Source organism: Rhizophagus irregularis, chromosome 8 (genome assembly GCF_026210795.1).
Source record: "Rhizophagus irregularis chromosome 8, complete sequence".
Taxonomy (NCBI): domain Eukaryota; kingdom Fungi; phylum Glomeromycota; class Glomeromycetes; order Glomerales; family Glomeraceae; genus Rhizophagus; species Rhizophagus irregularis.
The window spans coordinates 3,445,968-3,463,166 of record NC_089436.1 but is presented as its reverse complement, the minus strand read 5'-3'; the positions used below and the strand labels follow the sequence as shown (position 1 = coordinate 3,463,166).

General features: G+C 31.7%; 1 protein-coding gene across 1 annotated transcript; it reads left to right on the top strand.

The window, feature by feature from the left end:
- Positions 1-5,833: 5,833 nt before the first annotated feature.
- Positions 5,834-15,381, top strand: OCT59_028639 (uncharacterized protein; the record flags this gene model as incomplete). Its single annotated transcript, XM_025318596.2, has 12 exons — positions 5,834-6,152; positions 6,251-7,065; positions 7,144-7,194; positions 7,284-8,446; positions 8,516-10,266; positions 10,340-10,413; positions 10,488-10,526; positions 10,614-11,474; positions 11,563-11,634; positions 11,707-13,135; positions 13,212-14,624; positions 14,702-15,381. 12 exons carry the CDS (start codon positions 5,834-5,836, stop codon positions 15,118-15,120), a joined length of 8,406 nt encoding a protein of 2,801 aa, XP_025175730.2. The 3' UTR covers positions 15,121-15,381.
- Between the last annotated feature and the right edge of the window lie 1,818 nt (positions 15,382-17,199).

The window sequence follows — 17,199 nt, the reverse complement described above, 5'->3', positions numbered from 1 at the left end:
TGATATCTCCTCTGCTTTAACGATAGAGGAATTCGCCTTCACGGCTTGAGATAATGATACAACATTTTCTTCAGACTTAGGAATGGGATCTATGATGGAAATTATCATACCCGCCTCTCTGAGAAAATCGACCATTCTCCAACCAAATAAACGCCGGAAACGGAATTTTTCTAACATATAGGCCACCCACAATCGAACAGTCGGTACATCCTTATTCCGGATGATAGAATCTATATCTGGAAATATTCCTCTATTCTGAAGTTCCCGGGGGAGACATTCGCGTTTAGCATTCAACAACCATTGGAATAATCCTTTCTCTGTGACTGGAACATTAGAAGATCTCTGCTCAATATGGCATATATAATCTTTAATGCACCGCATGCGGAATAACATCTGATTCGTTCCGGCATTTGTTTCTATGTAACTATTAAAAAGACAGAATGCTCGCTCAAACTTAGGATTAGTGCAGGATACTCCTATTTTTAAAGTGCTAGTATAGGCAACTAGGTCTACGTCTTTCCATGATTCTTCTACGTTGCTGAAGTCATGAGCCTTTTCCACTGGATCAGACTTGCCGTGGTATTCCTTGATCCGTAATTCTGGAAAATCAGTCTCAAGGGCGCGAACAATTCCTTGCATGTCTTTTCTAAGATGGCAAATAAGTGACGCACTTGTTCTATTCTCAAAAGGTAATGAAGACGTATTCTTGGCCCAGTCCCAAAGTTCAGTTAATACTGTTTCTTTATTAGGGGCTAGACGGAATGTCTTACCTTTCTGAGGCTGATAAGTATTGTGGATAATAGAGAGAGGTATGCCCTTACGAAGGGCCTTAATCCATTCAATGTTGAGGTCAGTTAGGTCATTATCCATTACAATAATGCGCCTAGCCTCTTGGATCAATTTATATAACTTTTCTATCGATTGACCCGCCAGATGACTTTGTGCTTGAGCGATTATAGACACTATTTCATCAAGCCACAAGTCATATTGGATTGGAAGACATTTGCATTTTTTATTACATTTACAATTATTAGTAATCCGATGTAAGCTTTCTATCTGGCATACTACCCTCTTATGATCAGGTAGATTTATATTACCATCAATATCACAATATGATTTGAGATTGAGTCTTGTAGTAACAGCATTCGAGTAAGAGTGGCGCGTAGATAATACTAGCAAATTCACGTCGTCGGATATAGTAAGATGCTCTAGAACATATGTTTTTCCTGTCTCCCAAGGTGATCCAACATAGATATCGCCTTCATTGGGTAATGGTCTTACATATCTCTCCTCATATGTTTCTGTTGCTGAAAGGGACTCATTATACTTGGCCCAAGATGGGAAATTAACGAAGGCTTTAGGAAAGCCCGGAATCTTGACTTTGTGAGAGGGTTGCAGAGATTTTTTATTTTCTTGCTGAATTTTTTCTGCAATAGATGGGTCACATTCAAAAACTACCCCTCGCTCATCACTATTTTGCCGAAAGCATTTTACGATGAACCTTCCACTACTAGCGCATACACGGCTGAACCACCGCTGATCCTTGTCATGTATACGTTTGCAGAGTGGACATCCTAGTGGAGCTTTTCGGTTAAAATATATGAAGTTTTCTGAGTCCTTTTCTTTGATAATCCAATCCCTAAGATAGCTAGAATGTTTTTGTAAAACTAGTTCTGCATATTTTTGCAATATATCCAAACTTACGAATAGTCTTAGCGGATTATTATTTTTTTCTGTGCTAAGCATACGAGGTCTTACTTCAAGTCCTAAACTAGTAGGTGGTTGAACCCTAGCGTGATCAAGTTCATTCCAGCCATTATCTAGAGAGAATTGAAGAATACGCTTTACATGACCTTTTTTTGCCGAACCAATTAGGCGGAGGTTAAAATTTTGACCAGGCAATATTCTATCAATATATTTGCCGAATTTTTCACCGGTTATGGTATATACTAATTCGGTAAATGCCTTGAGTTCGCAATGATCAATAAGAAGAGCTGGAGCATATAAAATATGATAGCTACACTTGCTAGGATCCGATGATGTAGCGATTACTAATCCATTGAGAATGTCCTCCCAGCCACAATCAAGAATTCGATACAAGGCTCTTATGAAAGATAGGCAGATTCGAAAGAATACTTCTTGCGCCTTTACACCAGTTGTTTCCATATCTTTTTGCGAAGCATCTATGTCAATCACGGCTCTTAAAGGTTTCTGACCATTAATACATTCATGAATCCCAGGTAAGCCATATACTTCAGAAATGTTGTCGGCAACAGAAAATTTGGGGGCATGATCACCATCTTGGTCGATTTTGATAACTAATTTATCTTCCACCTCACTTCGGTCATAGGCATTATACAAGCTAGAGCCTTTTTCATTCGGAAATAAGAATGAATAGATTGGGAGGCAATCCAATGACCCTTTGTCATTCGACATATCTCTAGGTGGTGATGAGAGAATTCCCCGAATGGCATTTAGCAAATCCTTAGGGGAAAATTTATCATTGAAGTTTTCTTGCCTCAAAGTATATGTCACATTAACCTTTCGTTCTTTCACAGCTTCGGTAGTGCTGGATGAAGCGCAGAAAGCTTCTTCATTATCGGACTCATAATTAGACTCGTAGTTATTATAATCATCTGATCCGCAATCAGAATCATTATCATTATCATTATAGCTATCTGAGTCACTTAAGTATTCACCGGGGCCGGCGCCGTTGAAGTAAACGAGAGGGCCGGAGCGATCGGTTTGGTCGAAAATAGTTGAGGTATGCATGGTGTTAGTTCGACAAGTTATACTATCTCTATAAAATTCGGAAATGTTTAATTTATTTTTTCGGTAGATGCAAAAAGAAACGATAGCGAACTTATTAAACGAATCGAAAAAGAAGAGCAACAGGATATACATCAAAAGGATAAGTCTTCTTCGTAATCATTATATAAAATATTGGAAGAAGACTTATCCTTCTTAGATATATACTTGGGTATGATATAGCCTCCGCGAAAGACTTATCTTTCCTAGACATGTACTCGGGTATGATATGAAGGCTTCTTCGGAAATATTGGCAGAAGCCTCCATCTTCTAGATATGTATTCGGGTATGGTATAAACGGGCCTCGCCACAACAGATCACAAGTGATATAACACAGGAACCGGCAACCAAATAAGCCTCACCAAGAGATGGGCAGGGCTCGGGCGAAAAATAAAAACCAGCGAGAGAGTGCACAAGGGATTTTTTTCGGTAGATGCAAAAAGAAACGATAGTGAATTTAGTAGGCAAAACGTAAAAGGAAGGCAACGAAATATGCAACTGAAAGTGAAGGTAACTCCGAAATCATTATATAAAATATTGGGAGAAGCCTTCATCTTTCTAGATATGTATTCGGGTGTATGTGGGTATAGCCACCGCGACTTATCCTTCCTAGATATGCACCCGGGTATGATATGAAGCTTCTTCAGAAATATTGGCAGAAGCCTCCATCTTCTAGATATGTACTCGGGCATGGTATAAATGGGCCGGCCATGATAATACATAATGCACCTCCAACCACGGACACGAAATCGGCATACATATACTGGCATATGGAGTGAACTAATAGAACTATACTAATACATTACCACTTCTATGACGCTACTATGGTGCCAAAATGGATCCTAAAATCGGGTGACCAAAAATCGGCTAGAGTTATCTTCATCATAGTGCCAGCCAAAACTAACCAATATGTTATACGACGGAGGGTGTTCTGGCGTCGGAACAGTATCACGTGACTGGCACAGTAAGGCGCAGTACCGGCCAGCATTATTCCACAATTTCGGTCAGAACTTTGGGTATAAGAAGTCAGCATCCAAGATGACATTCCATAACACTTCCATGATAGTTCCTCACTAGTTCCACGACAGCTCCACAGAGGTTCCAGGACACTATCAAGTCACCAACATGATACCAAGCTAGATCCTCGAATCACATGTCCAAAAGATCGGCCAAAATTATGGCATAATGTCAGCCAAAATTAATCACAGATCTAGATCGAATTACTGCGCCACCCGACACCTTTTTTTACACTATTTCGGTATCTAGAAAGGCAACCAAATAGACGCAAAAAGGTAAGTACTTTAATATAGAATTTGACATTCAATCAGGCGCAGAAGGTCAACACCTCGACAAAAAACCAGGTATCCAAACAGCTACAGAAGGTTGACAATAGCATTATAAAATTTAGCATGCAAATGACTTAGAAACAAGAAGAAACCCGTGGTATTTAGATTATATGTGTGTGGTATTTAGATTACATTGTGGTAATAAAAAGTATATTAACATAAAAACACGAATACTAAGAAAGACTCAAAGACATAACTAGAATGTAAAAGCGATATAAGAAATAATAAAATGTTAGATTATATGTGAGATTTAGACCGCATCATTAAGATCATATGTGGTAATTAGATTACATTGTTTAGATCATATGAGATATTTAGATTTTATGTGACATTTAGATCATATGTGATATCCAGAATATATGTGATATTTAGATTTTATGTGACATTTAGATCAAATGTGATATCCAGATTATATGTGATATGTAGATTATATGTGATACTATAATCTAGGATAAGTGGGATACCACATGAAATATAATTATATTTCATGTGGTATCCCACTCGATCAACGATCAGACGTAATATGTAATATTATGCGCAAAAAACTGAATTAAAATTTGACACATTTGGTATACATTCATACGATAGTGAACTTTATTTCGCAGTAATATGAAACGTAGCTAAAACATGAACTTATTATTACAGAATATTATGTACATAGTAATCGTGCATTCTAAATTCTTTTGCCGAGTAGAATGTGACAGATCATAAATCACTATTTTATTTTCTAATAGGTGTTAATAATACCAATAAAAATTGTCCAATAACCATTCAATCGGGATAAAATTTAATACGCCGTATTTACATTACCAAAACGACGTGATCGACATAAACATGAATCTTGGACACTTATAGCTAATGTGATAATTTATACAAGTACGTAGTTGGCTAATTCTTAATTGGCAATCCAAAGCCAAATTAGTATTCAACCATTAGGAATTTGAAATAAAATATGCAATCTGCATACGGAGTACAAAAATTAATTGTACCACACAAAATCTCTTATAATATGAAGTACAAAAAATTGTATTACTCAAAATTTGAAACTGTACGTAATTTGTACAAAAATCACAAGTTACGACTTTTACAAAAATACTGTTTTGAAAACTAAACAACGTGGCCAAAAATTAAATCGTTTTCCCGTTGTTACCCCCTTAGTTTTTAATTTTGTATCTGTTACACCAGTTTCAAGGGTTATGATCGTCACTATTCACGGAGTGATTACTCCCAATTATGCTTTGTAAACTTTATTAAGGAATAAGTAATTACCTTTCTTGGATACAATAGAAGTTTATTTGATATGGCGTTAGCGTTCAAAACAAAGTTCCTACTTTATTAAGAAATACACGAATGGATCTGTTTCGAATACAAAGTGCTATTATTGCTCTGCACCTTATTCGCTTTAATAAGAAAAAAAAAAATCAATTTTCCAAATGCTTTATCTTATCACAAACTATTTTTTGAACACCAGATTTTTTAAAAACTTTATAAATAAACATGATGCATCGTTTAAAAAAAAATCAAAATCCCAGAAGTTTTTATAAATTAAAAATTTTTTAAAACTTCACTAAATTCTCCTTTATTATTTCGTTATCGGAAAGTTATTATTAACTTTCTGAAATTTTCATAATATCACACAATATATATTTAATATATATTCTTAATTTCAAATAAAAAAAATGGAACCAGAAGGAGACGATTTTAATCCAAATGAACCTTACACTCATCGTTTACGTAGAATTCTTGAAGAATATCCAGATGGTTCACAAGTACTTCGTGAAATTCTTCAAAATTCAGATGATGCTAAAAGTACTGAACAAATTTTTATTTTGGACCATAATACGTATTCGTCCAATAAATTATTTAAACCAGAATTGCGAAGATTTCAAGGTCCCGCGCTTTTAGCAATAAATAGTGAAACTTTTAAGGAAAGAGATTTTAGTTCCTTGTTAAAACTTGCTGATAGTGAAAAACGTGACCAATTTGATAAAATTGGAGGTAAAAAAATTTTTTTTTTTTTAGTATTGTGCATCAATGATATCATGCTAATAACTTTATCTACTATATATATTATAAATTATCTTTATTATCTTTAGTAATGGGTGTCGGGTTTAATTCAATTTATCATATCACTGATTCTCCTACGTTCATTACTGGTGATAAATACGTTATTCTTGATCCACATAAATGGTATTATAATGGTGGAAAAAGTTTCAACTTTGTTGAAAAAAATTTGGCCGAAAGTTATCGTGATCAATTTGATCCTTTCATAATCCCGTGTAATGAGTCTAGTACTAGTCCATTTAAAAAACCATTTAAAGGCACTATCTTTCGTTATCCTCTTCGTGATAATGATCAATCGGATATTTCTAAAAAAATTTATAAGACACAAGAAATCTTGGAAATGTTTCATAGGTTTTACGAAAATGAAAGCATCAATTGCTTATTATTTTTAAAACATGTTGAACGTATTTGCTTCTATGAGTTGAAAGAGGGCGCTAATAAACTCGAATTGCTTTATACAATCCAATTGGAGAATGCTGATCAAGTTCGAAGCCAACGTCGTTTGATATCTGAAAATATTGTACCTATGATGAATTCGCTGAAATCAAAGGAACTAAGAGACGACCAATTAGAAACATCATCATATGTCGCATCATTCTCTAGACAGGAGAGAGGCTGTAGTAAAGAAACTAACAATTGGTTGATTTTAAATTATCTTGATAGTTTACTCGAAACCGAAGCATATTTTCAGAAAAATTTTAAGAGAAATATTGGGGAATATAAATTTATTCCAAATGTTGGTTTAGCTCTACCTTTGAGTGATTTAGAAGTTACTGGAAAATTATTTTGCTTTTTACCTCTTCCAGTTAATATGCCTTTTCACGTTTCCGTGCATGGATATTTTGCGGTAGGAATCAAGTAATCTTTGACATTGAATATAATGTTGATATTAAATCATTTTTTTTTATTTGCTTTTGCTTAATAGGTTAGTACTAATCGACGTGCTCTATGGTCGGCTGCAGATAATGAGGACTTGGTAAATAATCGAAAATTTTACAAATTACTTTTTTTCTTATTGCACATATACGCATATATACTTTAATAATTGAAAATTGAATTTTTTAGGCGGCTGATGCATTGGCTCGTCTGAAGGTTGAATGGAATCGATATTTATTTGAAAAAGTTTTACCCAAAGCTTGGGCAAAATTTCTTCGCGAACTACCGTTCAAAATCCCTAGAGTTCAACCAAAGGATGTGCATAAATTCTGGCCAATAGTAAATAGGGACAAAAAAAGTGCATTGATTAGTTTTTGTAAAGATCTATTGCAAAACGTTGTATCAAATCTTGATATTGAGGACCATGTGTTCAAAGGACCTTCTACATCAAATACCATCGGAACAGTAAATGGAGTACCGAATGATTCATATGATACATCCTCATTTCAAGAATCTAAATTTTATTGGCTTTCGATATACAATGGCTATTTGAAAGATGAAAAATGGCCTATTTATGATCTATATGATACAATTGAAAATATTGGATTTCCTATTATATTAAATTCGCACTCCATTATTGGAGCCTTAAAAAATTCTAGACACGAAAATTCCCTCAAGCTTTTATCTCCTACAATTATTCGTACTTATTTAAAATCCAATAGTACTAGATGGGAACATGACGTAATAGAGAGAAAAGATGTCTTAAAATTATTTAAATACATATTACAAGATAAAAAGTTCAGTTCATTAGATGGTTTCAAAATGATTCCACTCGCGGATGGCACTCTTGGTACTTTAACAACACGATCAAGAAATTCAAACGTATATCTTGATCCAGATCTAGATGATTATAATAGAAATAATGATAACATGTTTACAAACCAATTGCACAAGTTTATTGACAAATCAATCGATTTTGATTTGTATGAATGTTTGTATAAAAATGCAAAAGCTGGATGGAATTTAAACATCAAAATTTTAGACGAATCCGCCGTTGCCGATATGATCAAATATAAATTAGGAAATAAAAAATGCGAGGAGATACCAATAAGTAATAATCGGGAGTGGATTTATCAGTTATGGGAAAACCTAATTTATAGGGATTGGGATTTAAAAAAATTTGAAGATATTCATCTAATACCAACAAATCGTTCTACTCTTAGAAAGTTAAAAACTACTACAAAAATATTTTTTAGTAAAATAGGCAATTCTTCATTTGGTGATTATATTTCAATTTTTGAAAAATTTGGTGCTGTTTTTGTTGACAATAGATTTAACATTGAGTGTAATAGGTGAGTATTTCTGAAATCACTTTTATTATAATATTTTAAATAAACTAAATATCTTTTTACTTTCGTTAGGATAAATCCGTATATTATCAAGCCTGATGAGATTATATCAGTCTTGACTTCGTTCCGAGCTAATCCTTCATATCCAGGAAATTTAAATTGCAAGTTACAAAATAATGAGATATCAAAGTTCATTAAATATTTATCTATTTATTTGCAACCGTATCAGTATCAACTAGCGTCAGAACATACCGAAGTTATCAAATGCTTTCCAATTTTTACTGAAATTGGTTCTAATTCGTCAAACTCATTAACATCTAAGGGTAGAAATTGGTATCTTTTGCCTCGTGAAGAAGAAAAAACATATGGAAAAATTATCTATCCAAGTCGAGAGGGAGGATTTCTTGACGCTAGCTCGCAAAATTTGTGTTATATATTGGAAGATATTCTTAAAATTCACCGATTATCCGTAAATGATTATTGGCGAAAATGCGTAATCCCATTTCTTGAAAAGCAATCATTAAAAGACATAGATATAGTAGTTGACAACCTTTTTGATCGATTACCATCTATACTTGACGAAAAATTGAAGAATGACCTTGGAAGAAAGTCTTTTGTACCTGCTGGTACACATAAGGAGTCAAAACAAAGAACATTACCCTATAATCCAAAGTTATTTAAACCAATACAGTTGTTTGACCCTGAAAAAAAGAAAGTAATTGATCTATTTTTTGAAAATGAACGGGTCTTTCCCGCCGGCAAATATGCAAATAATAAGTTCCTTACGAATTTGAAACAATTAGGAATTAAATCATCTCTTACTACAAATGATATCATTTCTCGAATAAATACTATTATAGAGAAAAAGCAAACTAGCATTCCCGATTTAATTCATACTAATGCAATGAGACTTGTCAAATATATTGATGAAAATTGGGATCAGTTATATAGCACCACACTCTCGGATGCTATTTTAAGAAATGAGTGGATTCCGACCACGATTGCTAATGAATCTGGAAGGAAATCCTTTTCGAGGCCTCAGGATTGTTATTATCAAGAACACAAATATCTAGTTTGTTTTGTAGCACCAATTCTGGAATATAATATTAAGGATGTAAACTTTTTGGATCTTTTAAATTGGAATACTTATCCTAATGTTAATACGGTTCTAAAACAGTTAGAATATTGTTGTGAATATGTAACTAGAAAACAACCACCAAGGGATTTGCAATTAATCTGTAATTCGATTTATACATATATGGATTCAATATTTCGAAATGAACAGGCCAAATTCGATGATATGAAAGATTCTTTGAAAACTAAATCGTGGATTTTGTGCGAAAATACATTTCGTTCGGCTGATAATGTTGTTATTGATCTTCCTAAAAAACTTACGGGTAACGACTCCTTAGTTACCAAACTTCCTAAAGAATATAAGCAATTTATAAATTTATTTAAAGCTATGGGAGTTCGAGATAAGATTGAAGCTAAAGATTTAATTTTAGTTATTAGAAATATGGTTGAAAAGGATGAAAATAAAAATTTATCAATAGAAGAAATAAAAAATGTCGTTCAGATTCTTGATGAAATTGCAACATTACAAATAGGAGTTTTCATGAAAGAAAATGATTCGGAAAGGTTGAATGGGTTATTGATTCCAAGTACTAAAAATGTACTTGTAGATTTACGAAACATTCATTATGATGACATGGGTAACAGACTTGATGACGAAGAGAAAAACAAATATGCGATTGCTCATTCCTTAGTGTCACGGTATACTGCTAAAGAATTGAATATGCAGACTTTAACAGGAAAAATATGCGGTAATTATGATAAATTTAATGATGTTCTATTTATTATTCAATTATGTATTAACATCAGAAATATCACACCTAGACACTGGAGGTAGTAGTTGGGAACCATATGAACAGAAAGAATTACTAACCACAAGAATTAACAATATTATCAAAGTAATTTACCTAATTTTATTATTTTATTAGTTGTTTTATTGTAGCATGTACTAAAATTTTGTTTACAAAATTAGGATTATTCTCCAAATCAAATAATTAGAGAATTTCTGCAAGTAAGTAATAAGTAATTTTAGTAATGTTATAGTGCAAACCTTTAGATTCAAAAAATAATATCGAATAACAAATTTATTTACGTACAGAATGCAGATGATGCAAAAGCCACGCGATTTTCAGTAATAGTAGATCGAAGAAATCATATTAATCATAAAGATTCTTTATTAACAAATGAAATGAAAGAATTGCAAGGTCCTGCGATATGGATATACAATGATGCAGAGTTTTCAGAGAAAGACTTTCAAGCATTACTCAATATCGGAATTGGAGGGAAATCTCGTGATGAAAATGAAAATGATACTAGAATTGGAAAATTTGGATTGGGATTCAATTGTGCTTTTCACATTACAGATTTACCAAGCTTAGTGAGCGGAGAAACTATCGCATTTATTGACCCACACGCAAAATTTCTTCCGGCGACAGGATATCCTCCTAGAAAATTGAAAGGTATTCGAATGAATTTTATTGAAATGGAATTTAAAAAACGTTTCCCAGATCAGTGTTATCCTTATGGGGCCATAGAAGGTTGTGACTTTACAAAAGAATTCAAAGGAACATTATTTAGACTTCCACTTAGGACTTATAAAAGTAAAATTTCAAGTCAAGTACTTGAAATTAACGATATCCTTAGAATATTTAATGATGTGGAGGGTAACAAAGAGATGCTCTTTTTAAGAAATATTGAATCATGTAGTTTATATGAGATGAAGGAACAAAGCCCAAATCTAATATGGCAAGCAAAAATTGATAATATCGCCAGTTGTCGTGATGCACGTCAAAAAGTTATTGATAGTATTGATGATGCACAAATTTATCAATCAGATATTGAAATAATTAATCGCAGACAAAAAGTTTCAGAGATATGGGCTATATGTACGGGAGGACATGACAAAATCAAGTCAGAGTTTAAAGAACTTAAAGAATTTTCGCAAGAAAAACGAATCAAGGTAAATTGGTTGATTTCAATTGATTTGATTTTTTTCATGCTTAATTGTATTTGATTTTATAACTAATAATCATTTGTTAAAAAAAAAGCCAAGAGGAGGAGTTGCTTCTTTGCTTGCACGATCAAATGAAAAATCATTGGATGAATTAAAAGCTGAATCGGTAGTTAATTTTTTCTATTGCAATTACTATTATCTATTGTTAAATCATTGACTAATTTATTGCATATTGCAGTTTCCGAATCCTCCTAAGCTCAAGGGTGAAATATTTTCTTATTTATCACTATCGATGGACAGCAAATTAGGAGTTCATTTGAACGGAAACTTTTCTTTATCTAGTTCAAGACTACAAATTGAAAATGATTTCTTGAAATCCGATTGTGATAATGCAAAGTGGAATACATATATTCTACATGAGGTTTTACCTGACTTACATATTAAACTACTTGAATATATTGTAAAACTTGAGGAAGCTAGGCACTTAGAAGAAGGCACAAATTTCACACCTCATACTGCAAAATATTTTTGGCCTATCAATAAATATTCAACGGATTTGTATAAAATTTACGGTTTAAATGTTGTTAGGAAGTTAGGCGTCAAAGAACAAAAGTTTTTCTGGACTGAAGCTAATGGTGGACAATTTGTTTCATTGAAGGAGGCTAGAATTCTCGAAGAAGAGGAATCAGACATTGCAAATATATTGGTTAACTTAGAAGTTCCTATTCGAGTTGTGAAGCTTGATAAAGACAAGATGGGACAATTAGATGAGATTGTTAAATCTAAGAAACCTATGAATTTTCCATATACACCTATCAGCGGAAAATTAATATGCAAAGAATTACAACTAATGAAACTTAAGAGTAATAATATTATCCGTAACGATGATGATACACAGGATTCATTATTCCAATTACTTACTTTTATACTTCAAGACAAGGATTCTTTTGAGAAACTAACTAGTTTGCCATTGATCCCATTGAGCGATGGTTCTGTTGGAAAGTTTGGTGAACAACCAATTTATTATATCGGTAAACAAAAGCATTTAGATTTGTTTCCGAATTGTCAATCTAGACTTATCTCTATTAAATTACCGAAAGATCTGTTAGAAATCTTTTCCAGTGACGAATTTTCCAAAGTTACAAATATACAAAAATTCGATGCTTCAGCAATTTTTGATCTTTTAAAAGTCGAATTACCAAGTGTAGATATAAGTCTTCCATGGGACCCAAATGGAGAACATAAAAATAATAATTGGCTTCAAAAAATATGGTCAATGATATTTAAATATGAAGAAAATGTAGAATATTCAAAACTTTCGGAATTTCCACTGTTACCGGTGAATAAGCCTTCTAACATGCTTATAAAACCTGATATATCAAATCCACTTTTGTACGCGCCTAAAAATGAAAATGAGAAACATAGATTATTTTCTATATTAGTAAAATTAAACATACGTTTTACTGATATGTCATTTGATACTCATGAAGATCTCAAAAAATGTGTTGTGCAATGCACGCCTACAAATATACTTAATTCTTTGGAGAAGGCTTTGTCATATACAAATATGGAGGATTTGAAACAGTTGTTTGAGAATAGTAATTTATCACCTTCAGACTACAAAAAGTTCAGGGCATTCATTAATGAAGAAATTGATACGTTAATAGGTAACGAAATAAATATTGGTTATTTATTTTAAAGACGACAATATTCTGTATTTTATAACCTTTTTTATTTTAACAGAACATGCGAAACACCAAGATGATTTTATGGATATTCTTGTTTCTTTACCTATTTGGCCAATACATTTTTGTGAAGATAATATTAATGCAAGATCCGGAATCCTTCTCCCATACGATCTTCCATTTTTCTCATTTCGTAGGGATATCTCCATCTACAAGTGCAACGATAAATCTGACTTCAACACACTTATTAAATTAGGTGCTACCTTTATAACTGAATTAGATTACGTCAAAGATCAAATATTGCCAAGTTTCGCCAAATTTTCGACTCCTCCCAAAGAATATATTCCTTTCTTGCAGGCCGTTTTATTGTTAAACAATTCAGAAATTGAGGAATATTTCAAACAAGAAGAAGTGATACCTAACAAGTCACTTACCGAATTTGTAAGTGCCAATACTTTATACGACATGGACAATCCATTGTTCCGCAGTATTTTTGCGGACACTGACAAAATTCTACCACCAGAATTACAAAACAATCGTGATTGTTTAAATTCTCTTAAAAGAATCGGTCTTAAACACCAAGTAAATTGTAGTATATTTGTTGATTGTGTACAAGAAATTGAACTACAGATTGAACGAGGAAACCCAAGTGTAGTTAAAGAACGAGCAAGAAACTTAGTGCAATATTTATACCAAAATATAAATTCTTTGGAATTTAATAACGAACAATGGAACAAAATTAAGAGAATCAAATTCGTTCCAACAGAAAAGAATATTCAAACCCAATTTTACAAGAAGCTGAAGGAGGTTTCATTATTTGAATCTTTTGAAAACCTTTGTTCTCGTAAATATATGAACCTATGTTGGACTCAATGTCCTTTATTCGATGAACATGTTGATCCAACCTCAAGATTCAATGAACGCTACCAAGGAATTGATAAACCATCCGCAGAAAATATTATTGAACATTGGTTTGTTATTGAAAAAATGTCAAAAGAACAATCTTGGAATGGAAATTATAAGTATAAGAAAGAGCTAAAAGGTGTAATTAACGAAATCTACCAGGAGATGAATAATAAAATTTCTGAACATAAGCATTACGAGACGTTAATTAAATTGAAAATAGATAAAAAACCTGACAAGAAAATATTTTTAAATGGAGACGATCCATTTGATGAACAAAATTGGGTCGCAGGAAGTGAACTTACATTTGATATACAAGATGATGACGTTAGAGAAGGAATGTATAAAGTCAATGATAACTTAAAAGAATATAAGGAATTACTCATACATGCTGGAGCTTCTGTAATGAAACCACCTCCACCACCATCACCAAATCCAATTTTCGATCAAAAAGAAAAATTGGTCATTTCTTTGCAAAATAAACTTGAAATACAGGATAATAAACATCATGATGTTATTTTCATTATTGATAAAGAAAAAATTGGAGCTAACAAATATGTACTTTCAGGTATTTATGATGCCTTTACTTTTGTTCAAAGTATTTAATTATCAATATTTTTTAATCTATTTACTTTTATCATATAGCTGCTTCAACATATTTTGATAGAATGTTTCACAGCGGCTTAAGTGAATCAACAATGGACAAATCTGTGATTACAATAAGAGATACTAGTCCAGATATTTTCCGGGTATTGCTCCGATGGTTACATGGGAAATCGTTTGAAGAAGCAACAAAACCCGTCTTACGCAAACCTAATGATATTCCAGCAGGACAAAGTTATAAAGCTTATTACTTAACATTTTTGGTTGATTTGTTAAAGGCAACGGATTATTATGGTGTTGAATTCAAGAATGAAATAGAAGATATAATTATAAATAGTCGCCATATTGGTATTACTAATGTGCGTGACATTTTAAAACGAGCAAAAGAATCTGATGCAGAACGATTAAAAGATTTCTGTGAACAATTTATTGAAACAAATAAAGAACTTATCGAGCGATAGATCTAACGAGGATGCAAAAGAAACATAAAAATTTCACACACGTTATATTTCTTATTATTATTTAAATAGCTTACGCAGCGGTGAAAAGTTGTGTCTTTATAAATTTTAATATTTCCTAGGAAGAATTTTAAACATATCTTATTTATAAATTAAACATAGCATATGAACATTTATTTACTACTTAATCTTTTTTTTATTTATTTATTTATTCATTTTATTTGTAAACCGTAAAAATTAATAAAGATATATTAAATTTTTTTTTTTAATTATTACATTTTTTCTTTACTCAATAAATTAATCGTATTTGATTTAAGAATAAAATAAGTACAACTAAACCTAAATTATTACAGTAATTTCAGTATATCTGATATCTTATAATCTTGTATGATGATTTTTTATTGTTTAAGAAAATTTTAAGAATTTAAAAGATAGTTATTTTTGAATGATATATTTAATAAAAAAAAATCTATTATTCTCTTTTTAATTATTCACACCTGCTTTCAAACATACCCTTATCACATGATTTATTATTTTAAACTAATTATTTATTTATCAAGTTATTTTATTTTATTTTTATTTTTCTTTTTGAACTTGAAAATGGATTTTCTAAAAAAAAAAGGAATAAAAGAGTGTTCACAGATAAAAAAGACACCACAATAATAATATTTGCGATTTCAAAACCTATACTGAAGTCCAGGTAAACCTAAAAAATAAAAGGGAGAGAACGTTAATAGCGCTCTCAATAAAAAAAAAACAGCAAAATAATAAAAAAAAATCCCATACCAAGACCCGTGGTGTTCCTAAAAAAAATGAAGAAAGAAAGAAAATATTAATAGTACTTAAATAAAAAAAAAGGCACCAAAATAATGAAAAAAATCAAGAAACTCACCTTCCTACTCGTGATTTGTTAATAACGTCCTCAAATAAAAAAAAGAGACGTGAAAATAACAATAGACAAGTATTTAGTCAAGAAACTCTTACCTATTTACTTACGATTTCAAAGTTTTTACCATTTAAAGGGAGAAAAAATAATATTTTCAGAAGGAATATTGTATGGTTGGACGATCAAATTGCCTAGTGCATAACAATAGAATATGCTCCAGACAATTAGCCAATCAAATTTTAATATATATATCACGTGATAAGGTGCGTTCTAAACCCTTGAGATCTTTTTTTTTTTTGTTAGCAATCAAGCCATAATAATACATAAAACTCAAGCATTAACAATACCAGATGTTACAGTGTCATTGGATACACTATTTGCACCTGGATAACATTTATCACAATTAGTTGTGCTAAACATGGGAAGTTATAATAGAATATTAGCGATTACTACAAGATAAATATATTATATAATAATAGATTAGTTATCATTTGAATTTTAATTTTATAATTTCAAAATTTGGCATTTCTTAATACATGTATAGTTATTTATTAGTAAAATAAATGTTCAGTTATAACTCCTAATTCTAATTTCAAGATATTGCCTCACATGGAATAACTCAGAACATCCCGTCAAGGACTAAGGCAACTTGTTATATTAAATATTTACAATATATCTTCCGATCTGAGGATTTACTTTGAAAAAACGTGATATTTGTTTCACAACTTCCAATTTCAATTGCGCATCTTGTGCGGACTAGATAAAAGAAATGGAGTACCATTCATGTATACAAATAAATAAATAAAATAATACAAAGTTTAATGGGCTTTTATCATTCTGATAGTCTATGGTACAGTCAAGTTTTCATGTTATTAAAATTTAATTATACCGGTAATCACTTTCGGATTTGGAAGTTCCGATAGTTGTCGTACAATATTTTTTAATGTTTGCAAAACATACATATTTTGACGTAACTTTTAATTTTAAAATCCCCCTTTCTCTCTTTCTTTTCATTTGGTAATTTGACATGTTCAAAGTTATTTTCAGGAGATTTACCAGAGTTAATAGACAAAGTTATACAATATTTTCATTATGATTATAAAACATTACATTCGTTAATAGATTATGGTGTCGTTTAGCAATTCCATTATTATGGGAAGATCCATTTTCAATTAAATTTCCTAAAAATTATCGTT